The following is a 22,578-nucleotide window of genomic DNA, read 5'->3' as shown; positions in this document are numbered from 1 at the left end:
TCAAAGGCTACTAATTAATTAGCCAGAGCAGCAGCACTGGTTCTCAGGCGTGGCCCCAAACTGACAACAGTCACCTCAGCTGGAACACACATCGAAACCCAGCCCTTCCCCCAGAAACTAGCTGTGCAGCCCGCACTAATTTAACTAGCCCACCAGGAAATTCAAACTGAAAATGAAAATAAAAATACGCCACCACATGAGTGAAAATCTTACAGAAAAATGGGCTAAAATAGCAAAGAAAGATGAATGAAACCACATTAACGAGGTACAGGAATAACCTACGCTGCCCTGGCAGGGATGGTGTAGCCAAAGCAGAGTGGACACCACCTGCCTGAGGAGTACTTTGGCCTGAGGTACCAGGTATAGACTGTGTGGACTCAAATCCATTTAGGAACTCATCCTTAAAAAATCCAAAATCTCAGACAAAACTCCTAAAGCTGTTTATCAATATATTATCCCCTCCCCTAAAAGCTTCATTAAATGTCCTCTAACACAAGAAAGGTGAGAGGAGTTAGTTACAGGCCAGCCCCAGGGTGGGTTCTGAATGTGAATGTAAATATACAGGTAGCTATCCATATATTTAACTTTTGATTTACACAGGTAACTTCTTAACCTGCAGTGAAGCCCCAGAATCCCCACCACCCAGCACAGGGGTAAGCATGTGACCTAAGCAAGGTGCCTACGTGTGATGACAAAAACCCTACATGCATTGCTTAGTTAACTCATTTATAGTAAAAATATCTAGCGTTGGCCACAAATTTTCAGATTAGTGCATACAATTATTTTAAGTTTCATTTATTTGAATGATCTCTACATCCAATGTGGGGCTTGAACTCACGACCCATGAAATCAGGAGTCAGATGCCCTACTGACTGACCCAGCCAGGTGCCCAGTGCATACGATTTTTTTAAAAAACCTTTTGAAACAAAACAGAACATTATCTGTCAAGATTTTAAATGTAAATACCTGTGACTAAGGAATCCCTAAAATAGTTTAACAGTAAAAATCTGCAAACTGCCTAAATGTTCATGAACATGGAAACTGTCAAAGAAAGGTCAGAATCATGCCCGAGCCAAAGCACCATGCTGCCTCGGAAGATGGAGGGGCTAACCAAGGGCAGAGCTGCAGATGTGCTCTGAAGGACTCTTTCTGGGGTTTTGTTTTGTTTTGTTAAGAAATCACTCGTCTTGCCTTTTTGGCTCCCAGAGCAGCGGCATGGTGGTCGGCAAGAACAAGCACCTTACGAAAGGCGGCCAAAAGGGAGCCAAGAAGAAAGTGGTTGATCCATTTTCTAAGAAAGACTGGTACGATGTGAAAGCGCCAGCTATGTTCCATATAAGAAATATTGGAAAAACACTAGGCACAAGAACTCAAGGAACCAAAATTGCACCTGATGGTCTCTGAAGGGCATGTTTTTGAAGTTAGCCTTGCTGACCTGCAGAATGATGAAGCTGCATTTAGAAAATTCAAGCTAGGGACGCCTGGGTGGCTCAGTGGTTGAGCGTCTGCCTTCGACTCAGGGCCTGATCCCAAAGTCTTGGAACCGAGTCCCGTGTCAGGCTCCCTGCATGGAGCCTGCTTCTCCCTCTGCCTGTGTCTCTGCCCCTCTCTCTCTCATGAATAAGTAAAATCTTAAATATATATAAAATTCAAGCTAATTACTAAGGATGTGCAGGGCAAAAACTGCCTAATTTCCATGGCATGGATCTTACCCATGACAAAATGTGCTCCATGGTCAAAAAATGGCAGACCATGATTGAAGCTCATGTTGATGTAAAGACTACCAATGATTATTTGGTTTGTCTATTTTGTGCTGGTTTTACTAAAAAACACAATAATCAGATTCAGAAGACCTCTTACGCTCAGCACCAACAGGTCTGCCAAATCCGGAAAAAAAATTAAGGAAATCATGACCCAACAGGTACAGACAAATGACTTGAAAGAAGTGGTCAATAAATTGATTCCAGAAAGCATCGGAAAAGATATAGAAAAAGCTTGTCAGTCTATTTATCCGCTCCATGATGTCTTCGTTAGAAAAGTAAAAATGCTAAAGAAGCCCAAGTTTGAATTGGGAAAACTCATGGAGCTTCATGGTGAAGGTAGTATAGTTCTGGAAAAGCTACAGGGGATGAGACCGGTGCTAAAGTTGAACGAGCTGATGGATATGAACCACCAGTCCAAGAATCTGTTTAAAATTCAGACATTTAATGGTGACAAATAAAAACATATTTGTGATGTTTAAAAAAAAAAAAAAAGAAATCACTCATGTCTATGAATGGCTGGATTAGTTCACTTCTCTTCACTGAGCCCTTTTCTGTCCTCTCCCTCCACTGTCCCTGTCCTTGCTCGGCTCCCATCTCCATATCCCTGAGATCCTGCCCTGCCTCCAGGCCACGGTCACCATTCTGTCCCATGCATCACATCCAACTGACTTAAGAGACCCAAGCAGGAGGCTGCTACTCCCCACAGGCAGCCCAGCACTGCCCGTAGGCCTCCACGGTCAGGCCCAGCTTCGCCCAGCCCACCTCTTGTAACTGCTCTTCAGGTGCTGTCAAGCTTTGCCCAACTAGATTCAGGAGTAAATACACACAACATCCTTTACCATCTCCACTTGCTAAAATCCTACTCACCCTCTGAGGCCCCACAAAGTGCTCCTCCCATGGTTCCATTAATCCTTCCCTTATCCTCTCAACTGGAAGGAATTTTTCTGTTCCATGAATACTTTTGTGCTATTTTATTAACAAGAACCCAGTCTCCCTGTTTCTATAATTACATATGAATGTAAACAGCCTATCTTCTAAACAAGGTCCTAAGTTCTTTGGAGAATGCTATTATGAGCGCTTCGTGTCTGCCAGGCAACACCACGTTGTCACACGCCCTACGATACTCCCCTCAGACCCCTGAGTGAGCACTGTAAGTGCCTTCATTTTAGATACAAGAAAACTGAGACTCAGAAAAGGTAAGGGCTCTGGACAACCTCCTGCCCTGTGGCCATCTAGCAGAGATAAAACCTCAATTCTCCTGACTTTAAAGTCAACATTCTGCTTTCTGCTTGAGGACAGGAACCATGTATTCATCTCAAGGGCCTCAAGGGAACCAGCCCAGTCTTACCTATACTTAGGTGTCAGAAAATGCCGAATGGGGACAATCAAAGCAATGAAGAAACATGAATCCTTTAATCCCAACCCACAAAACTGGAAGGGCCACAGCAAACCAATCCTGCCATGTAACTTCTCCCTCGGTCCCCACTTACCCGTACCTGCTCTATTTCAGGTGAGTTCGGCTAAATGACACACACTAAGGGTTCCAACATATTACTCCCAGTGCCACAAGGGCAAATTCCTTAATTCCCTTCAACATGTTCACCAAGGCTCCTAAGCAAGGAAGCATGCTAGAGTGATGTGACAAGTGGGGACACGGACACAAGCTGGTCCCCAACTTTCAGGGACACTATTCTGGAAGAGAGAACAAAATTCAAATACATCCCCCCTCCCCCTACACATACACCAAGCCTAGTGAGCGAGTGCTCTGGGGGGCAGGAGGGTCAGAGGCCAAGAGGAAGCTGAGACTCAGAAAAGAGAGAGCACTAACAAGGCCCTAGGAAGGTATGAAGGCATTTATGGACAAAAGAAACCCAATACACAGACTCAAGAGTTTAGTTCGGCCAGAGTGAAGGATGTATGTGGGCTATAAGGCTGACCTGGGTTGTTCTGGGCAGCATCTGTTCCACAGGTCGGTACCTTTGCTATAGTGCTCGCTAAATATTTTTAATTTAATCCCCTGGCTATTTGAAGAGAAGTGACCAATGAAACTGGCAAAGTAAGCATATACAGGTTTGTAGAAATGTATTATAAGGGAAAATTCATTAAAAAATACCATCTAGGGCAGCCCGGTGGCTCAGCGGTTTAGCGCCACCTTCAGCCCAGGGCCTGATCCTGGGGACCCAGGATCAAGGCCCACATCGAGCTCCCTGCATGCAGCCTGTTTCTCCCTCTGCCTGTGTCTCTGCCTCTCTCTTTGTGTGTCTCTCATGAGTAAATAAATAAAATCTTAAAAAAAAAAAAAAAAAAAAAACATCTATAGGTAAAACTAGTGGATAGAACGAAAGTACTAACCTGTACACCAAGGCCAGGATGTTTAGCATGGTGGCCACATCTGGGTGGTCATGGCCGGAAGTCTTCTCCAGGTCCTCCAGGGCCTGCTTGCAGAGCGGCACTGCCACCTCATAGCGCCCCTGAGAGGCGTACTGGATGACCAGGTTGTGGAGGGTACGCAGCCGCGCTGGGATCTCATAGCCACCCTGCTGCGCAGCTGCCGCCGCACTGCTATGCTGCTGTTGGACTGCACAAAGTTTCACTTCAGATGTGCTCAAAGGACATCATCCAAACAAAATCATTTAATTAGACCTTTCCTCTCTAGCTTTGGTCCTGGCTGGCACCTGGCCCACCCAGCACCCCCGTGACGGGCTGGGTAACATCAGTAACTTGTCAGGGTGCGGTGATGTGCCCCATGGTGCAGTGAGACTCCTCCCAGCACCACATAAATTCTGCTTTTCCACTCGGTAAGAATCCACAGATGACATGTGGATTGTCTGTGCGCGCCCCTGTTTTGCAGGGGCTACTCTAACATACTATATCCCGACAAGAAACTATGTTTCTCTTGGGAAACACTAGGCAATCCCAGGGCGCATGTGCCCCTGGGAGGTAGGCATCACGCACCGAGATGTCCACTAATTATGGCAACTATGGTACAGCAGGACAAACCACCTTCTGCGTGTATGTGCTGTCATTCAACTGCTCCCCCTCACCAACTTACTTCCTTGACCAGGGTCGTCGTCATCATTTGGGAAAAGGTCATCCAGAGGCTCTTTGGTGGAATCAGTGTCTTTGTCCTCCTATAAAACCAACCCAGGATAACTTTAGCCTTACAAGTACTGTAAGTCTTGAACTGGAAATCTTCAATATAAATATCATTTTAATAAAATCTTAAACAAGACAATCTGTTTTTAAAATGAAACATAGAATTGGGGCAGCCCGGGGGGGTTCAGTGGTGTGGCGCCACCTTCAGCCCAGGGTGTGACCCTGGAGTCCTGGGATCGAGTCCCGAGTCAGGCTTCCTGCATGGAGCCTGCTTCTCCCTCTGCCTGTGTCTCTGCCTCTCTGTGTGTCTCTCGTGAATAAATAAAATCTTAAAAAAAAAGAAATTAAACATAGAATTAACCACAATTTGGCTTATCCATCAATTTAGCAAAAAGTAATAAAAAGCTTGCTAGATTAGAACTCAAACTCAAAATGCAGGCCACAGGGATGACCAACAGACAGACCATGCTGGCATTTCCCATCCCTTAGATTCTTCAATACATGCTGAAGAAGTTCAAAGAGAAAAGGGAAACTCTTGCATTTTTTTTTAATAGATTTTTATTTATCTGAGAGAGAGCACACAAGCAAACATAAGCAAGGGGCAGGGCAGAAGGAGAAGCAGACTCCCCGCCGAGCAGGGAGCCCTATTCAGGGTTCAATCCCAGGACCCTGAGATCATGACCTGAACCAAAAGCAGATGCTTAACCAACTGAGCCACCCAGGCACCTCTGGGAAACTCTTACTTGAAATAAATTTTATTTGGAAACCAAATATGTAAAAACAGACTACACTGGCCCATCTCCAACTGCCACAGAACTAGAGGGCCCCTTCCTTGCTCACCACCTCCACCACAGGATCCCTAAGAGCAGTCTGAAACCTGCCAACTTTTTCTTAAGATTTTATTTATTTATTTACTTACTTGAGAGAAAGAGAGAATCCCAAGTAGGCTCCACAACCAGTGCAGAGCCCAATGCAGGGCTAGATCCCATGACTCAGATCCCCTGAGCTCAGGACAGAGTCGAAATCAAGAGTTGAATACCCAAACGACTGAGCCACCCAGGTGCCCCTGAAACGTACTGGTTTTAAGTCTGTGACTCGAGTTTCCCCACAGATATCCGACTGGTACAGGGGTAAAAAGCGTGACTGTGGGCAGCCCGGGTGGCTCAGTGGTTTAGCGCTGCCTTCAGCCCAAGGCATGATCCTGGAGACCCGGGATCGAGTCCCACGTCAGGCTCCCTGCATGGAGCCTGCTTCTCCCTCTGCCTGTGTCTCTGCCTCTTTCTCTGTCTCTCATGAATAAATAAAATCTTTAAAATAAAAATATAAATCAGAGTATTAAAAAAAAAAAGCGTGACTGTGTACACAATGCAGAGAACAGACAACAGGTAGACCAAATGAGAAATCAGCATCGCTTTAGGGCAGAAAACATCACTTGCCTCTGGGGGGGTAATCTGAGAATACACAAGGTCACCTTGATAATATTTCTGTCTGGGATGTATGACTTAAATATGCTGAGAGACATGAGACAAACCCAAACTGAGGAACAATCTATGAAGTAACCAGTTTCTGTAATCTTCAAGAATATCTATGTCATGAAAGGCAAAGAAAGACCTTTTTCTTTCTTTGAAAAGATCCTGTTTCAGATGAAAGATGGCCAAGGAGAAGTGACAGCTGATGCCACATGTGACTGTGAACCAGACCCAGACACAGAAATAATGCCATGAAGAGTTCCACTGAGAAAGGAGGACAGTGCAGAGGAGACGAAGACTGTGCCTATGTGAAATGGACTGACTTGAGCGGGCCCCAGATTCCACAGGCACATGTCCCCATGCTAGGGAAACATGCCCAACAGCGGCACGGGAATGCAGCATGAGGGACGCCACCTACTCCAATGCAGTTCAGAACAATCACTGAGGTACATCTCGAAAGGAGAGGCAGAGTTAGCTCACTGTTAGCACTCTTCTCTAACCTAAATATTTTTTCAACATAAAAAGTTTTAAAAGCTCTGATTCAACCAGACCCTCCATCATCTAGTATTATATGGGAATCACTGGCTGGCATCAGTATCTTCATTTATTCTTATTCTCACAGGAGTCTATAATAATAGGTCTTTTAAATCCAAATTCAAGAGGAAATTACAGTAACCCTAATAAGACAGGGTGCTGTGGACTAATGCATCCCCCCAAATACCATATACTGTAGCCCTAGCCCTCAAGGTGATGACATTTGGAGGTGGGGCCTTTAGGAGGTAATGTGGGTCAGATGAAGTCATGTGGATGCGGCTGTCACGATAGGACTAGTGTATTTACAACGAAGAGGAAAAGACATCAGATCTCTCTCTCTCTCTCTCTCTCTCTCTCTCTATGCACGCACCAAAGGAGGCTGTGAGGATACAATCAGGAAAACGGCCCTCACCGAGAACCTGATCGTGCCAACACCCTGATCTCAGAACTGTGAGAAATGAGCCACACAGCTATGGTATTCTGTCCAAGGGTCCAAAGTGATTAAGACATGTACTCTGGTGGTGTGAGAAGTAACATTAAGGGAGACTGCATGGAAGACATATAAGAATTCTCTTTACTATCTTTTCAACTTTTCTGTGAACTTAAATTTACTCCAAAAAGGTTTTAATTGTTTTTCAGTTAACTGAGTCAGATATAAATGGTGGATGAAAAATAATCAAGACTGAGATGAACATCCAGAGAGCCAATAGAAAAAGGAGAAAACCAAGATCCTTAGGGAACATTCCAAAAACAAGGTAAGCTGGTGAGACCAAGGAGGAAGGACACACAAGTGAGGTAGCAAGAGAACCAGGTGGTGTCCTAGAAGCATAGGAAAGAGTTTGAAAGAGGGACGCCTAGGTGGCTCAGCAGTCGGGCATCTGCCTTCAGCTCAGAGCATGATCCTGGAGTCCCAGGATCGAGCCCCACATCGGGCTCCCTGCGTGGAGCCTGCTTCTCCCTCTGCCTCTCTCTCTCTCTGTGTCTCTCATGAATAAATAAAATATTACCAAAAAAAAATAAAAAGAGTTTGAAAGAGAAAAGTCAAGATCCACAGCAGGGCAGGCTACAGAGTTGATCCCCAGTCTGGATTACGGATGACTAGATGGGATGCACACTGACCTGAGGGAGAGTTCCAGCAGCACAATGAGCCTGGAAGCCAGACTCAATGGGTTAAAACATTCAAGAGATCTCAAGCTGGAACAAACCTCATCAAGAGCCTCTCTGCATTGTACCTTACATTTACAAAGTATTTTTACATATTTTTACATTTTCTGTTCTAAAACATACATACGAAATACATATGGCAAGAATTTGTATGATTTGCCCAGGGACTAGGTCCCAAGACCCATAACTTCTGGTCTTGCTCAATGCAATCACTAGAGGGGAGAGGAAAACACTGACACAGCTTTACTAAAATAACCTACCAACTATAACACGGTTAACTGTCAATAGTGCATTCCTACCCTACTGTACACTTACGGATGGAGAGATGTCATCATCATATTTTTTTAACTGATTCATGAATTCCAGATGCTTCTTTTCCTCCTCCAGTTGAGCCACAGACTGCTCACTTTTCTGTAATTTCTGCTGTGTATTGGCCAGTTCATCCCGCAGCCACTGATTCTCCTGGCACAGCCGACGAACCTGTGCACGTAGTTTCTGTTTCTCGGACTCAACAGCATTTAGGTGATTGGACAAAGCCATCATAACCTGGAAAGACAGAAACGTTGACAGCACTGCAGCGTCCATTCCACACATCTCACCTCCCACATAGGCAGTCATTCTATGCTTGCAGCTCTAGCTTATACTTGCAGATATATACTCCAACACAGACAAGTACAAATGCCAATTACCTCCCTTTCCACCCTGTGTTGGGCCACACAGGGGCATGATAAAGAATAGCACATGCTCAGAACATCTACAGAAATGATATGCTGTTCTTCTGTTTGACAGCATCTTAAATGGACTAGGAGTGGACACACGGCTACTCTTCTGACAAAACTGTATATTTTTGCTTTCTATCTAGGTAGCTCCAACATAATTTCTCAGAGACCCTTTCCCGTGTGTAAGAGTGTGTGCACAAGCATGCATATGGGTATAGAGGGCAGGTCACTCTGGGAGGGGCTGGTGATGGAGCCAGAGAAGGGCATACAGACAAATCTGTGATATTCCAAGGTAAGGGAAGAAATTTTTGTAGCAAGCCAGCTAGTCAGAATGCACTGATGCATTCATAAGCTTAGGCTGACATCACAAACTCTGGGGACAGTCTCAGGGGTCTGTCTATGGTACACCAAACCTGCCTGAGGCATCAGCAAGCTCCTAGGAATACATGAACAGTAAGAGCTGGGCAAAGCTGGCTCCAGTATGTTCTCTCTTTAGACCATGCAACTGCCCTTCCCTCTATCATCCACCTATGTTTCAAACTTAAACTCCAGAAGGTGAGGTTCTTTCCTCCTTTTCTTAACCGTAATATTTGTCAAACTAAAAAGTAAGTCTATATGCATATCACTTTTCAGTAACAGAATCTATCATATGATACATTCACAAAAATCAAAGTTCTACAATTAGGTCTGTCACATGGTCTGGATAAAGAACTAAAATCAGAGTACTGTGGAATAGAACAGTACCCTCTACATGAAAGAGAAATTAGTGACCCCATGGCCCTATTATGCTTCCTTCATTCAGTGTACACGAGGAAAACCTGGGGGGCACAGTCAGTTAAGCATTCAACACTTGGTTTCAGCTCAGCCATGATCTCAGGGCCCTGGGATGGAGCCCTGCATCAGGCTCCACTCTCAGCAAGGAGTCTGCTTGAAATTCCTCCTCTTCCTCTGCTCCTCCCGTTCATGCTCTCTAAAATAAAGAAATGTGGGAGATCCCTGGATGGCGCAGCGGTTTAGCGCCTGCCTTTGGCCCAGGGCGCGATCCTGGAGACCCGGGATCGAGTCCCACGTCGGGCTCCCGGTGCATGGAGCCTGCTTCTCCCTCTGCCTGTGTCTCTGCCTCTCTCTCTCTCTCTCTCTCTCTCTCTCTGTGTGACTATCAAAAATAAATAAAAATTAAAAAATAAATAAAATAAAATAATAAAAAAATAAACTATAAAATAAAATAAAAATAAAATAAAATAAAATAGAAATGTTGGGCAGACCGGGTGGCTCAGCGGTTTAGCGTCGCCTTCAGCCCAGGGCGTGATCCTGGAGACCCTGGATGGAGTCCCACGTTAGACTCCCTGCATGGAGCCTGCTTCTCCCTCTGTGTCTCTGCTTCTCTCTCTCTCATGAATAAATAAAATCTTTAAAAATAAATAAAAATAAAATTAAATGAATGTTAAAAAAAAAGAGGAGGGATCCCTGGGTGGCGCAGCGGTTTGGCGCCTTCCTTTGGCCCAGGGCGCGATCCTGGAGACCCGGGATCGAATCCCACGTCGGGCTCCCGGTGCATGGAGCCTGCTTTTCCCTCTATGTCTCTGCCTCTCTCTCTCTCTCTCTCTCTCTGTGTGACTATCATAAATAAATAAAAATTAAAAAAAAAAAAAAAAAAAGAGGAAAGCTAAGAAAGAAGCCAAATTCTAGAGTATATGATTTTACCCGAAGTGTGCTAGCAGAACCAAATTTTATCAGGGGATTGGGTTACCACCTAGAGGTTTCTTTTCTTTCTGTTTTAATTAATTTACTTATTTTAGGGGTGGAGGAGCAGAGGGAAAGGGAGAATCTCACACCGATTTTCCCGCTGAGCCCAGAGCCTAAAGAAGCAGGGCTCAAACTCATTACGGTGAGATCACAATCTGAATCAGACACTCAACTGACTATACCTCCCTGGTGCCCCCCACCTAAATGTTTCTAATTTTTCCACCACTATGTCCTGCATGATAAAAACAAAGGTTTAGTCAAAGATATATAGCAATCCACTCTTGGAGTACTGCAGAGACTATTAGCTGTTGGCCAATATCCATGCTCTCTTCTTCCTTAGGCTCTAGAAAGGGGAACTGGAAGTGGACTGGAAGTGGGCAGGGCAACATTCCCCAGTCTCCCTCACTAGGTGTGACCACAGAACCAAGCCCTGGCCAAGGAAATGTAAGCAGTGCTGTGTAGCAGTGGGAGGAAGTAAAGGAAGGAGGCACACCCTTCCTGTCCCTTCCTGTCCGTTCCTGTCCTAGAATGGGGTCAGGTGACTGCAGCTGGAGCTCGTGGTCCAAAGAAAAGGCTGTGTGTGGTAGAATGCAGAGGCCCAAGTATCCCTAGTGATGCTGCAGCTAAGCAACCTGCCTAGGGCAGCCTACCTCACTATTTCTCCTATACATTTCTATGACCTTTAAGCCACGGCTTTTGTTCTTTGATACATGCAGCCAAATCAAACCTGAAATGACAAAGTTACCTCTATTTTGACTCTTTTTAAAATTCAGACATGACTAAATCAGTCATCATTTATAGAACATACAAACTGATCTGTTATTCTAGAAATATCTTCCCTCTAGTTTAGTTAAACCATATATCTCAATGAATTTTCCATTTCTCCAGACTGTCAAGCTCCTGTTCTTATCTGAGGTGACTTCACTTATACCTGTGCCTCACTCAGGCCAAGCTCCAACATTTCCAGTGACTTTCGGATCATGTTTGATTTCTCTTCCACCAGATTACTTTCGTCATCTTTCTTCAAACACTTCAGTGTCTCAAGTAAACTTTGTAAAATGGAATTGTGCTCATTCTTCAGAGCTTCCAGCCCCTGAATCACTTGCTTTGTCTTAGAAATAATTTCATCCTGTGTAAGCTTCTCCAACTTGTCTTCCTTTATATACACCATCGTGGACATGTTGTCATACATTCTAGAATGGAAAAAAGAAAACAAATTAGGTATCTTATCACAGATGTAATTTATTTTACACCTCTAATAAAATACACTGTGTGAAGACTTTTAAATTAACATTTTTATAGGTAAATAATAAATGTGTATGTCTGTGACTTGTTGAAATACTCTATTTCTCTTTTCCCTTTGCAGACCAATTTAATTACTTTTATGCCTTATGCCTGAATTCTTTTTAATGGAAGAAATGACAGCAGTTGAAATTAATGCCAAAGATTAAAAGCAGCAAAATATTCAAATGGCATTTCTAAAGCACAAAGCCACAGTGAACAAAAGTTCCCTGAATGTTTGCAAGTTTTTACCCCCCTTAATGAAATGCGGAAGGGACAGTAAATTCTTGGTAACATATTTACCAAAGCCTTGAGAAGTGGTCACAGTTGGAAGAAGGAAGAAAACCAGCAAAGGAACATGGGAACAATCAGAGTAGCAGGAGAAGGACTAGGTCCGTCTGAAATATGGTAAGAGAGTGACATGAGCAGGATCATCAGTACTGTAAAGATGCACAGAGGACGAAGGCTAGGCATGCCTATATGATCAGATTAGCCGAGGAGCCATCAAAATTTCATGAAATCATAGTGTCTGGAACTGCCTTTAAAATACCAAAATGAGGTGATCCCTGGGTGGCTCAGTGGTTTAGCACCTGCTTTCAGCCCAGGGCAGGATTCTGGAGTCCGGGGATCAAGTCCCACGTCGGGCTCCCTGCATGGAGCCTGCTTCTCCCTCTGCCTGTGTCTCTGCCCCTCTCTCTCTGTGTGTCTCTCTCATGAATAAATACATAAAATCTTTTAAAAATAAATAAATAAAATAAAATACCAAAATGAGGGACACCTGGGTGGCTCAGTGGTTGAGCATCTGCCTTCAGCTCAGGGTGTGATCCTGGGGTCCCGGGATTTTATTAAAAAATAAAATAAAATACCAAAATGAGAAGGACGTCTGGATAGCTCAGTGGCTGAGTGTCTGTTTTAGGTTCAGGTCGTGATCCCGGGGTCCTGGATTGAGTCTCGCATTGGGCTCCCCTCAGGTAGCCTCCTGCTTCCTCCTCTGCCTATGTCTCTGCCTCTCTCTGTATCTCTCATGAATAAATAAAATCTTTTTAAAATAAAGTAAAATACCATAATGAGAAAGAAAAAAGAGAGGGGCATGTAAAAGTGTCAGCAAATTCACAACTGCTGAAACTAAGCAACAGGTCTTTGTATAACCTCTCTAGGTTTGTGTATGTCTTTACTTTTTTACTTATTTTTTTAAAGATTTTATTTATTTATTCATGAAAGACACAGAGAGAAAGAAGCTGAGACACAGGCAGAGAGAGAAGCAGGCTCCATGCAGGGAGCCCGATGCTGGACTCCATCCTGGGATTCCAGGATCACGCCCTGGGCCAAAGGCAAGAGCTAAACCGCTGAGCCACCCAGGGATTCCCTTGTGTATGTTTTTAAATCCCTTAATTAAGTTTAAAAAGATAAAGGCCACAGTGAGCATTCAGGTGGCCTCAGGAAACCATCAGGGCACCCTTCAGGGACTGAAGTCAGAGTACATGTCGGGGTGATTTCCTTTAGAGCACTTACTACTACTCGAAATCTGTTTTCATGTATCGTCTTATATTCCCGTGAAGGTAAGTAAGCTCTATCTAAAAGGCAAGGCCTCTATCTTGTACCCCACTAAATCTCAGTCCCCAGGATAGTGCCAGACTCTGGCCAACTGTGTGGTGAAGGCCCGAACTGACAGATGTTCACAAAGGGAAGCAGTGTCCAAACATTGACTACAAGTTCCAGGACTTGGGAGTAAAGGCTCCAAGTAGTCGATAATAAGATAATGTTAGTAACTGTACACGCAGTTTCACGGTGTTTGTGTGTGTGTGTGTGTGTGTGTAACTAAAGAGTTTTAAAGACTAAATTCCTTTTGAAATTTAGAGGCATTTAGACTTAGACTATTCAAAGAGATCCATCTCTGTACCAAACAAAGCCCAGAAAACAACAAAAGAAGAGGTAATTCCTCTACCTGATGGTCTGTATTATCATTAGGTTTGTTAGGTATTTATTCAGTTTATGGCTCCCCAACCCCACTGCAAAATCCAGAAGAGTGGGCACCTCATGGTCTTGTTCAGCCCCATAGTCCCAGCCTGTCACACAGTAAATGCTAAACATATATTTACCGAATAAATGAATAAAACATTTTAGGAGCAGCTTCCAATGAACACATTTCAATAGCATGAGGCTAAAGTGCTAACCTGGGCATGACCTAAGGTTCCTACAAGTGAAGAAGAATCTCCAGAATTGGTGTCCCTACAGAAAGGAGGAAAATCAAAATGAAGGCCTCCCTCTCCACCTTTGGCAGGGATTTCCAAATGATAAAACATTTCATTCTTTCCTTTCCCCAACTAGAAGATACAACTGTTTTACTAAAACTCCAAGCTAGGGCAGCCCGGGTGGCTCAGCGGCTGAGCACCTGTCTTCGGCTCAGGTCATGATCCTGGAGACCTGGGATTGAGTCCGACATCAGGCTCCCTGCATGGAGCCTGCTTCTCCCTCTGCCTGTGTCTCTGCCTCTGTGTGTGTGTGTGTGTGTGTGTGTGTGTGTGTGTGTGTCTCATGAGTAAATAAATAAAATCTATAAATCAATCAATCAATCTCCAAGCTAAGGCCTAGAATGCAGGTGGCCAGGGACGTGCAGGCTAACAGAAAATAAGCTAGCCAACAGGTGCACCAAGAGCTAAAGGCACAGTGACAGGAACTGCATGAGGGGAGCATGGAATAGGAGAGGATGGCAAGCAGCTCCTCTAGAGAAGAGAGGTAAGCCACATGGGAGACACCAGTCCTGAGGTGAGCCCATCCTATCAAAAAAGCAGATCTCTTCCCGACAGGAGTGTGGAGGGCATTGCCAGCCACGGAAGCAACCAGCACCAGGCCAGGGGTATGAGAGCAGCCACTGCCCCGAGCAGTTGCTTCAAGCACTGTGAGTGAGGCTCGCAGTGACAAGGCTAGGACAGCTGCCCTCTGAAGGCAGGAGGCTGCAGGGAGGTTGCAGGGTCCTGGCAGGGAGATGACAGCATGAGCACAGCCCATCAAAGATACACTGCCCTTACTTCCCCAGCCCCCTGCCAGCATCAGTCATGCCTCTCCTTGGAAAGGCAGACACCTAGCCAGCAAATTCTTAGTCTTTTCAAACAATATTAAACTCAGGGGAATGCAAGGGAGAGTCTCTAGACTCTAATAGGAAATGAAAACAACTTCATTACTCAAACCACCTGTTTTGGCATGAATGCCGAAGAAGCTACGGCAATGTAAGATTGAATCCTGTCCATTCCTCAAAAAGTTAAAAATAGAACTACCCTATGATCCAGTAATCACACCACTGGGTAAAAAACTTTATTTTTTATTTTTTCCCCCACCGCCCCTCCCCTCCAGAAACCCGGTTTGTTCTCTATAGTTAAGAATTTTTTATGATTTTTCTCCCTCTCTTATCTCATTTTATTTTCCCCTCCCTTCCCCTATGATCTGGGTTTGTTTCCTAAATTCCACAGAGGAATGAAATCATTAAGTATTTGTCTTTCTCTGACTTATTTCGCTCAGCATAATACCCTCTAGTTCCATCCATGTCAATGCAAATGACAAGATTTTTTTTGATGGCTGAGTAATATTCCATTATATATACACCACATCTTCTTCATCCATTCATCTGTGGATGGACAACTCAGCTCTTTCCATAGTTTGGCTGTTGTAGACGTTGCTGCTATAAACATTGGGGTGCAGGTGCCCCTTAGGATCATTACATTTGTATCTTTAGGGTAAATACCTAGTAGTATAATTACTGGATCATACAGTTCTATTTTTACCTTTTTGAGGAACCTCCAGACTGTTCTCCAGAGTGGCTACACCAGCTTGCATTCCCACCATCAGTGGAAGAGGTTCCCCTTTCTCCACACCCTCGCCAGCGCTATAGTTTCCTGACTTGTTAATTTGCTGAGTTGGATCTCCCTCCTTAAACCCCTACCCACTGAAGCAACTTCTTCCCTCTAAAATAAACAAAATATATTTGCTATCTCATCTACAAGGTAACACTTCAAATATTGTATTACAGGCTGAGGGAAATCCAAATCTTCCATTTCCCAAGCTTCTACCTCATGCCACCCTCAAGGACTCTTCAATCACAGCAGTTTCCATGCCCCTCTATCCAGGTCACCATCAGATAAATACACCTAGGTATGCCACTTCCTCAGAGGGAAACCCACAGCAGCATACACACGTGTTTATACTGTTCCGTATCTCTCCATTTCTAGACTATACGTCTACTCCGTTATAACCAAAGGTAGGCTATATTAAAAAATAATTTTAGGGGCAGCCCCGGTGGCTCAGCAGTTTGGTGCCTGCCTTTGGCCCAGGGCCTGATCCTGGAGACCGGGGACTGAGTCCCACGTTGGGCTCCCTGCATGGAGCCTGCTTCTCCCTCTGTGTCTCTGCCTCTCTCTGTGTGTCTCTCATGCATAAATAAATAAAATCTTAAAAAAATAAAAAATAAAAAAAATAATTTTAAAAATTATTAATTTTTAAATTTAATTTTTTAATTTTTAAATTATTAATTATTTAAAAATTAAACGTTGGGGGTACGCCTGGGTGGCCCAGCAGCTGAGCGTCTGCCTTCAGCCCAGGGCGTGATCCCAGGATCCCGGACTGAGTCCTGCATCGGGCTCCTTGCAGGGAGCCTGCTTCTCCCTCTGCCTGTGTCTCTGCCTCTCTCTTTCTCATGAATAAATAAAATCTTACAAAAAAAAATTGTTTTAATTTATTTATTCATGAGAGACACACGGAGAGAGAGAGGCAGAGACATAGGCAGAAGGAGAAGCAGGCTCCATGCAGGGTGCCCAACGTGGGACTTGATCCCAGAACTCCAAGATCACGCCCTGAGCTGAAGGCAGGTGCTTAACCACTGAGCCACCCAGGCGTCCCCAAAATTTTTTTTTTAATTTAAGAAAATAAAAAATTAATGTTGGAGGCACCTGAGTGGCTCAGTCGGTTAAGCATCTGCCTTCAGCTCAAGTCGTGATCCCAGGTACTGGGGCTGAGTCCCACATGGGGACGGGCCTGCTAAGCAGAGAACCTGCTTCTACCTCTCCCTCTGTCCTTCCTCCTGCTTGTACTCTCTGGCATTCTATCTCTCTGTCAGATAAATTTTTAAAATGAATGAATGAACCAGCACTGGAGCCAGCGCATCTGAATCCAAGACCTTTTTTATTCCCTCGTCCATTGTGGGACCTTTCAAATCCACTGTTCAACAGGAAAGTTATTATGGCCTATTATGCTGGATGTCTCAGATTCAAATCACCCTTAACATAATCTGTCCTTTATGCCAAGACTGAGGGTTTTGGTTTTTTTTAAAGGTATCTCTACACCCAATGTGGGGCTCAAACTCACAACCCCGAGATCAAGAGTTGCACGCTCTTCCAAATGAGCCAGCCAGGTGCCCCAAAGATTTCTCTTAATCTTCCTATTTGACCGTTTGTTTCCTTCGGAATTAATTATCTTGATTTCATTTCCCTTTTAAGTTGGTGCTAATTCACCTGCATCTTTAGCACTTGTCCCTGGGTTGGTGCAAAGCTCTGTCTTCCCCACGGTCAACCCTGTGCCCCACAGTCTAACACTGGTGTGTTACAGCAAGTGAAAAACTCAGTCTTGGGGTTCCTGACTGGCTCATTTGGAAAAGCATGTAACTCTTGATCTCGAGGTTGTGAGTTTGAGCCCCACATTGGGTGTAGAGATTACCTAAGCAAACAGAGAAATCTTCAATGTTAACAATCAAATCCTGGGATCCCTGGGTGGCACAGCAGTTTGGCGCCTGCCTTTGGCCCAGGGCGCGATCCTGGAGACCCGGGATCGAATCCCACATCGGGCTCCCGGTGCATGGAGCCTGCTTCTCCCTCTGACTGTGTCTCTGCCTCTCTCTCTCTCTCTCTCTCTCTCTCTCTCTGTGACTATCATAAATAAATTAATTTTTAAAAAATCAAATCCTGCTAGGGATAACGGACACTGACAAATTTAGAGTGGACAACTGTGTGCAATGAAAGGTTGACGCTTTAAAGTGAGAAGTATGACGGCCATGTCCGCTGAGGCATGACAAGGGACCTGCAAGAACTTGAACTGGACAACACAACAGAGAAGCCAGAGGACCCAACCCTCAACCACAACCTGGCATGTAGAACACCAATAGCCAGGTCTTCACTTCCTAAGGGGGAGATGAGAGATGCAACCAACTCAAAGATAGAAACAGCCTCTCATTCAGTTAAATACTTACTGAGCACCAACTCTATCTATGCCAGACACTATTCAAGGCACAGGAGGTACTCTTTACCAAAAAACTACTTTTTAAGGAAAATTAAAATATTGTGGTGACACAGAATATCCTACATGTTCCCAGGGAGTCAGAGTCAAGTAGACAGAATGAAAACAATCAGAATAACTTCAGACTTCTCAAGGGCAATACTGGAAGCAAAAGGCAATTAAACAACTGCCTCTAAAATTCTGAAGGAAAATTATTCCCAATTTAGAATTCCATAGCTGGCCAAACTCTCCAATCAACCATTGGAATAGGGAAATAAGATTTTTAGACATACAAGGTCTCAAAAACTTCTACCTCTTGAGCACAGGAAGATGCGCTCAACCAAAATGATAAGAAAACCTGAGGGCGCCTGGGTGGCTCCATCAGTTAAGCGTCTGCTTCTGGATCAGGTCTTGATTCCGGGGTCCTGGGATTGAGCCCCACGTCGGGCTCCCTGCTCAGCGGGGAGACTGTGTCTCCCTCTTCAGCTCCCTGCTTGTGTTCTCTCTCTCCCTCACTCACTCTCTCTCAAATAAATAAAATCGAAAAGAAAGAGGAAAGAGGAAAGAGGAAAGAGGAAAGAGGGAAGAGGGAAGAGGGAAGAGGGAAGAGGGAAGAGGGAAGAGGGAAGAGGGAAGAGGGAAGGGAAAGGAAAGGAAAGGAAAGGAAAGGAAAGGAAAGGAAAGGAAAGGAAAGGAAAGGAAAGGAAAGGAAAGGACGGACAGACAAGACCTGAAAAAAAAAATGAGAAGAAACCACAGACTGCAGGGCACAGGGTTCACTGTAGGAAAGACAGAGCTTTGCACCAACCCAGGGACAAGTGCTAGATATGCAGGTGAATTAGCAACAACTTAAAAAGGAAATTAAATCAAGATAATTAACTCCTAAGGAAACAGTCAAATAGGAAAAGTAATAATAGTTTATTACTCAGCTCTGGCATTTATACAGCCATAGAGATATAAACAGTAAAGACTGATCTAAACAAAATTAAAATTCTACTGGAAGGTTATGGAGATGCAAAGGATGCACCTGTATGGTGAAGAGAAGCAAAGAAAGAGGTAGGTCCTAGGGGATCCCTGGGTGGCTCAGCAGTTTGGTGCCTGCCTTTGACCCAGGGCGCGATCCTGGAGTCCTGCTCGAGTCCCGAGTCAGGCTCCCGGCATGAAGCCTGCTTCTCCCTCTGCCTGTGTCTCTGCCTCTCTCTCTTTCTCTATCATAAATAAATAAAATCTTAAAAAAAAAAAAAAAAAAAAAAAAGAAAGAAAGAAAGAAAGAAAGAAAGAGGTAGGTGCTAAGTATCTAGAATTGGAAATCAAACACTGAAAAGTCATCATGGGCACCTGGCGGGGTCAGTAGGTAGAGCATGCAACTCTCAATCTTGGGGTTCTGAGTTTGAGCCCCTTGTTCGGTGTAGAGATTACTTAAAAAATAAAGTATTAAAAAAAATCAGGCAGGGATCCCTGGGTGGCGCAGCGGTTTGGCGCCTGCCTTTGGCCCAGGGCGCGATCCTGGAGACCCGGGATCGAATCCCATATCAGGCTCCCGATGCATGGAGCCTGCTTCTCCCTCTGCCTGTGTCTCTGTGCCTCTCTCTCTCTCTGTGACTATCATAAGTAAATAAATAAAAATTAAAAAAAAAAATCAGGCAATATAATAAGCCTGTTACTTAGAAACATTAGAAACTGGTAATTATGGAAAAAGTGTAATTTCACTTAGAAGAAATGAAAACAGTCTCTTCTAGGGAGAGGGAAAGGGGGAGCAAGGGAGCATTAAAACCCACATTTACAAAACTATGGCTGTGCAAACTATAGGTGTACAATTGTCATCACATCATACCAAGAGTATATGCACTCCCCCTGACATAACTACTAATGATGCCAGCCTTGACTACCTGGCTGAGGTAGTTCATGCAGGCTTCCCTCCACTACACATCCACTCCCTTCCCATACTTGGTCTTTTAGAAGCAAGTCACAAGGTACAGGCCACACTCAGAACCCCGGGAGAGCTGATCTCCTGAAGAGGGATATAAGGTGTCTGGGGTTATTCTGTAGGGGACAGTGTCTCTTCTCTGCCTCATCCCTCATTTCTTTATTTAATCATTTATGTCAATATGGACTGTGGGTATTTGGGGTTAACAATTTTATCCATTTGAGAGAAAGAGTGAGCACGAATGGGGGCGGGAGGGGGGGGGCAGAGAGAGGGAGAAACAGACTCCCTGCTGAGTGCAGAGCCCAACGTGGGGCTCCAACTCAGGATCAAGATCATGACCTGGGCAGAAGGTAGACACATAACTGACTGAGCCACCCAGGCACCCCTGGATATTTGTTTTATACTTTAAGTTACAGCTAAAGGATACAATTTCTTTTTTAAGATTTTATTTATTTATTCATGATAGACAGAGAGAGAGGCAGAGACACAGGCAGAGGGAGAAGCAGGCTCCATGCCAGGAGCCTGACGTGGGACTCGATCCCAGGTCTCCAGGATTGGACCCTGGGCCAAAGGCAGGTGCTAAACCACTGAGCCACCCAGGGATCCCTAAAGGATACAATTATTAAAAATATTATGCTATTTATATTGTTGCTCAAAGTGTTCCAGCTTGGGCCAGTGAGAGCTCTCTTGATTGGCTCATAAATTCTTTGAACATGCTCCTATCCCTCTGTTCTTTGAGCACTTCCTTCCTTTCTAGCACTACAACACATTCCAGGCTCATCTTGTATTCTCCCTGCCCCAGCTCTAGAACCAGCTTTTTTTTTTTTAAGATTTAATTTATTTATCCATGAGAGACACAAAGACAGGCAAAAACATAGGCAGAGGGAGAGGCTCTCCCCTGTGGGGACCCCAGGATCACGCCCTGAGCCGAAGGCAGACATTCAACCGCTGAGCCACCCAGGCGACCCTAGAACCAGCTATTAACTGAAGGAGCCTTGGTTCATTTGATAGTAAAATGGTTTTAGAAACCAAGACTAGGCCCAGTGAGTATCTTCCCTAAACATGCAATCCCAGTCTAACCATGAGCAAATGCCAGACAAACCCAAATTGAGGACTATTCTACAAACACTGACCAGTACTTCTCAAAACAGTCAAGGTCATAAAAAACAAGGAAAGTCTAAAAAAGTGTCACAGCCCCAGGAAAAATGATGGCTAAATGTAATACGATGTGGCATCCTGTTTGGGGTTCTGTAAAAGAATATTAGGGGAAAACTAGCAAAATCCAATAAAATGAATAGTTTAGTTAAAATTATATACCAATACTAGTTCCTTAATTGTCACAAATGTGCCATAATAACATGGGGTGTTAACATTAAGAGAAATTGAGTGCAGATATACAGGGACTTTTTACTGTCTTTGCAACTTTTCTGTAAACCTAAAGCTATCCTAAGAAGTTTGTCTTTTAAAAATCTACCTATAAAAAATACAAAAAAGTACATATGTAACTTTGATAAAAACCAGAAAAGTGGGCAGCCTGGGCAGTTTAGCACGACCTTCAGCCCAGGGCATGATCCTGGAGACCAAGGCTCGAGTCCCACCTCAGGCTCCCTGAGTCGAGCCTGCTTCTCCCTCTGCCTGTGTCTCTGCCTCTCTGTGTCTCTCACAAATAAATAAATAAAATCTTAAAAAAAAAAAAAAAGTGTAGGTATAATATGGAGAGTGATAATGTACATCTGTGCTTTTTAGTTTCTGGAGCATTTTCCTAAGTGTACTGTCTTACAAGAACAAAACCAAGTATTCAGTTAGTTTAGTGAACCATCACTCTATCTCCCACTTACCAACGAGGAGACAGACAGTTGAGGACATTTAAGCCCATACTACCCAGAACAGGAACAGATCCCAAGTTCTCTCTACCCTGCTAGGGTGCACCTTTGCTCTCATGGCTGTACTGCTGCGCATGCGTACACACACCGCAAACACCCTGTACTCTGATTGCTCACCCACAATAGAACTGGACTGTCTGGTGTTGCAGGCAAAGGAACTTATTAAAACCTCAAATATAGAAAGGATTTCAAATTCTGCCACAATAAAAATAGACTAACCTAACAGAAAAGAATAGAAATGCTAAATACACTGAATATTTTATAAAACAAAAATCGGGATGCCTGGGTGGCTCAGAGGTTTTGTTTTTTTTTTAAGATTTTATTTATTTATTCATGAGAATACACAGAGAGGAGAGAGAGAGAGGCAGAGACACAGGCAGAGGGAGAAGCAGGTTCCATGTGGGGAGCCTGATGTGGGACTCGATCCTGGGTCTCCAGGATCAGGCCCTGGGCTGAAGGCAGCACTAAACCGCTGAGCCACCCGGGCTGCTCCTGGCTCAGAGGTTTAGCTCCTGCCTTCGGCTCAGGGTGTGATCCTGGAGACCTGGAATTGAGTCCCATGTCGGGCTCCCTGCTTGGAGCCTGCTTCTCCCTCTGCCTGTGTCTCTGCCTCTCTGTGTCTCTCATGAATAAATAAAATCTTTAAAAACAGAAAAATTAGGGATCCCTGGGTGGCGCAGCAGTTTGGCGCCTGCCTTTGGCCCAGGGCGCGATCCTGGAGACCCGGGATCGAATCCC

At 44.4% G+C, this 22,578-nt stretch overlaps 2 protein-coding genes and 1 pseudogene across 22 annotated transcripts in view; 2 read left to right on the top strand and 1 right to left on the bottom strand.

The window, feature by feature from the left end:
- Nucleotides 1–22,578, bottom strand: part of KLC1 (kinesin light chain 1) — a 68,341-nt gene that overhangs the window by 29,916 nt on the left and 15,847 nt on the right. For 20 of the 21 annotated variants that reach the window (XM_035719595.2, XM_035719586.2, XM_035719588.2 and 17 more), the window contains 4 exons: nucleotides 11,423–11,684; nucleotides 8,342–8,572; nucleotides 4,816–4,894; nucleotides 4,116–4,341 (listed from right to left, as the gene is read on the bottom strand). In XM_035719595.2, coding sequence (XP_035575488.1) covers nucleotides 4,116–4,341; nucleotides 4,816–4,894; nucleotides 8,342–8,572; nucleotides 11,423–11,683 — 797 coding nt within the window. In that variant the 5' untranslated portion in view covers nucleotide 11,684. Of the gene's footprint in view, nucleotides 1–4,115; nucleotides 4,342–4,815; nucleotides 4,895–8,341; nucleotides 8,573–11,422; nucleotides 11,685–12,075; nucleotides 12,171–22,578 lie in introns of those variants that run through there. The other variant, XM_035719593.2, reaches the window with a different exon arrangement.
- Nucleotides 806–2,259, top strand: LOC118355423 (40S ribosomal protein S3a-like). Its single transcript, XM_049113522.1, has one exon. The coding sequence runs from the start codon at nucleotides 1,129–1,131 to the stop codon at nucleotides 1,402–1,404; it is 276 nt and encodes a 91-aa protein (XP_048969479.1). The 5' UTR covers nucleotides 806–1,128; the 3' UTR covers nucleotides 1,405–2,259.
- Nucleotides 1,661–2,259, top strand: LOC125755631 (40S ribosomal protein S3a-like; annotated as a pseudogene).

Source organism: Canis lupus, chromosome 8 (assembly GCF_003254725.2).
Source record: "Canis lupus dingo isolate Sandy chromosome 8, ASM325472v2, whole genome shotgun sequence".
In the NCBI taxonomy this organism is placed as follows: Eukaryota; Metazoa; Chordata; class Mammalia; order Carnivora; family Canidae; genus Canis; species Canis lupus.
Note: the sequence above shows the minus strand (reverse complement) of the source record. Positions and strands in the feature narration are given on the sequence as shown.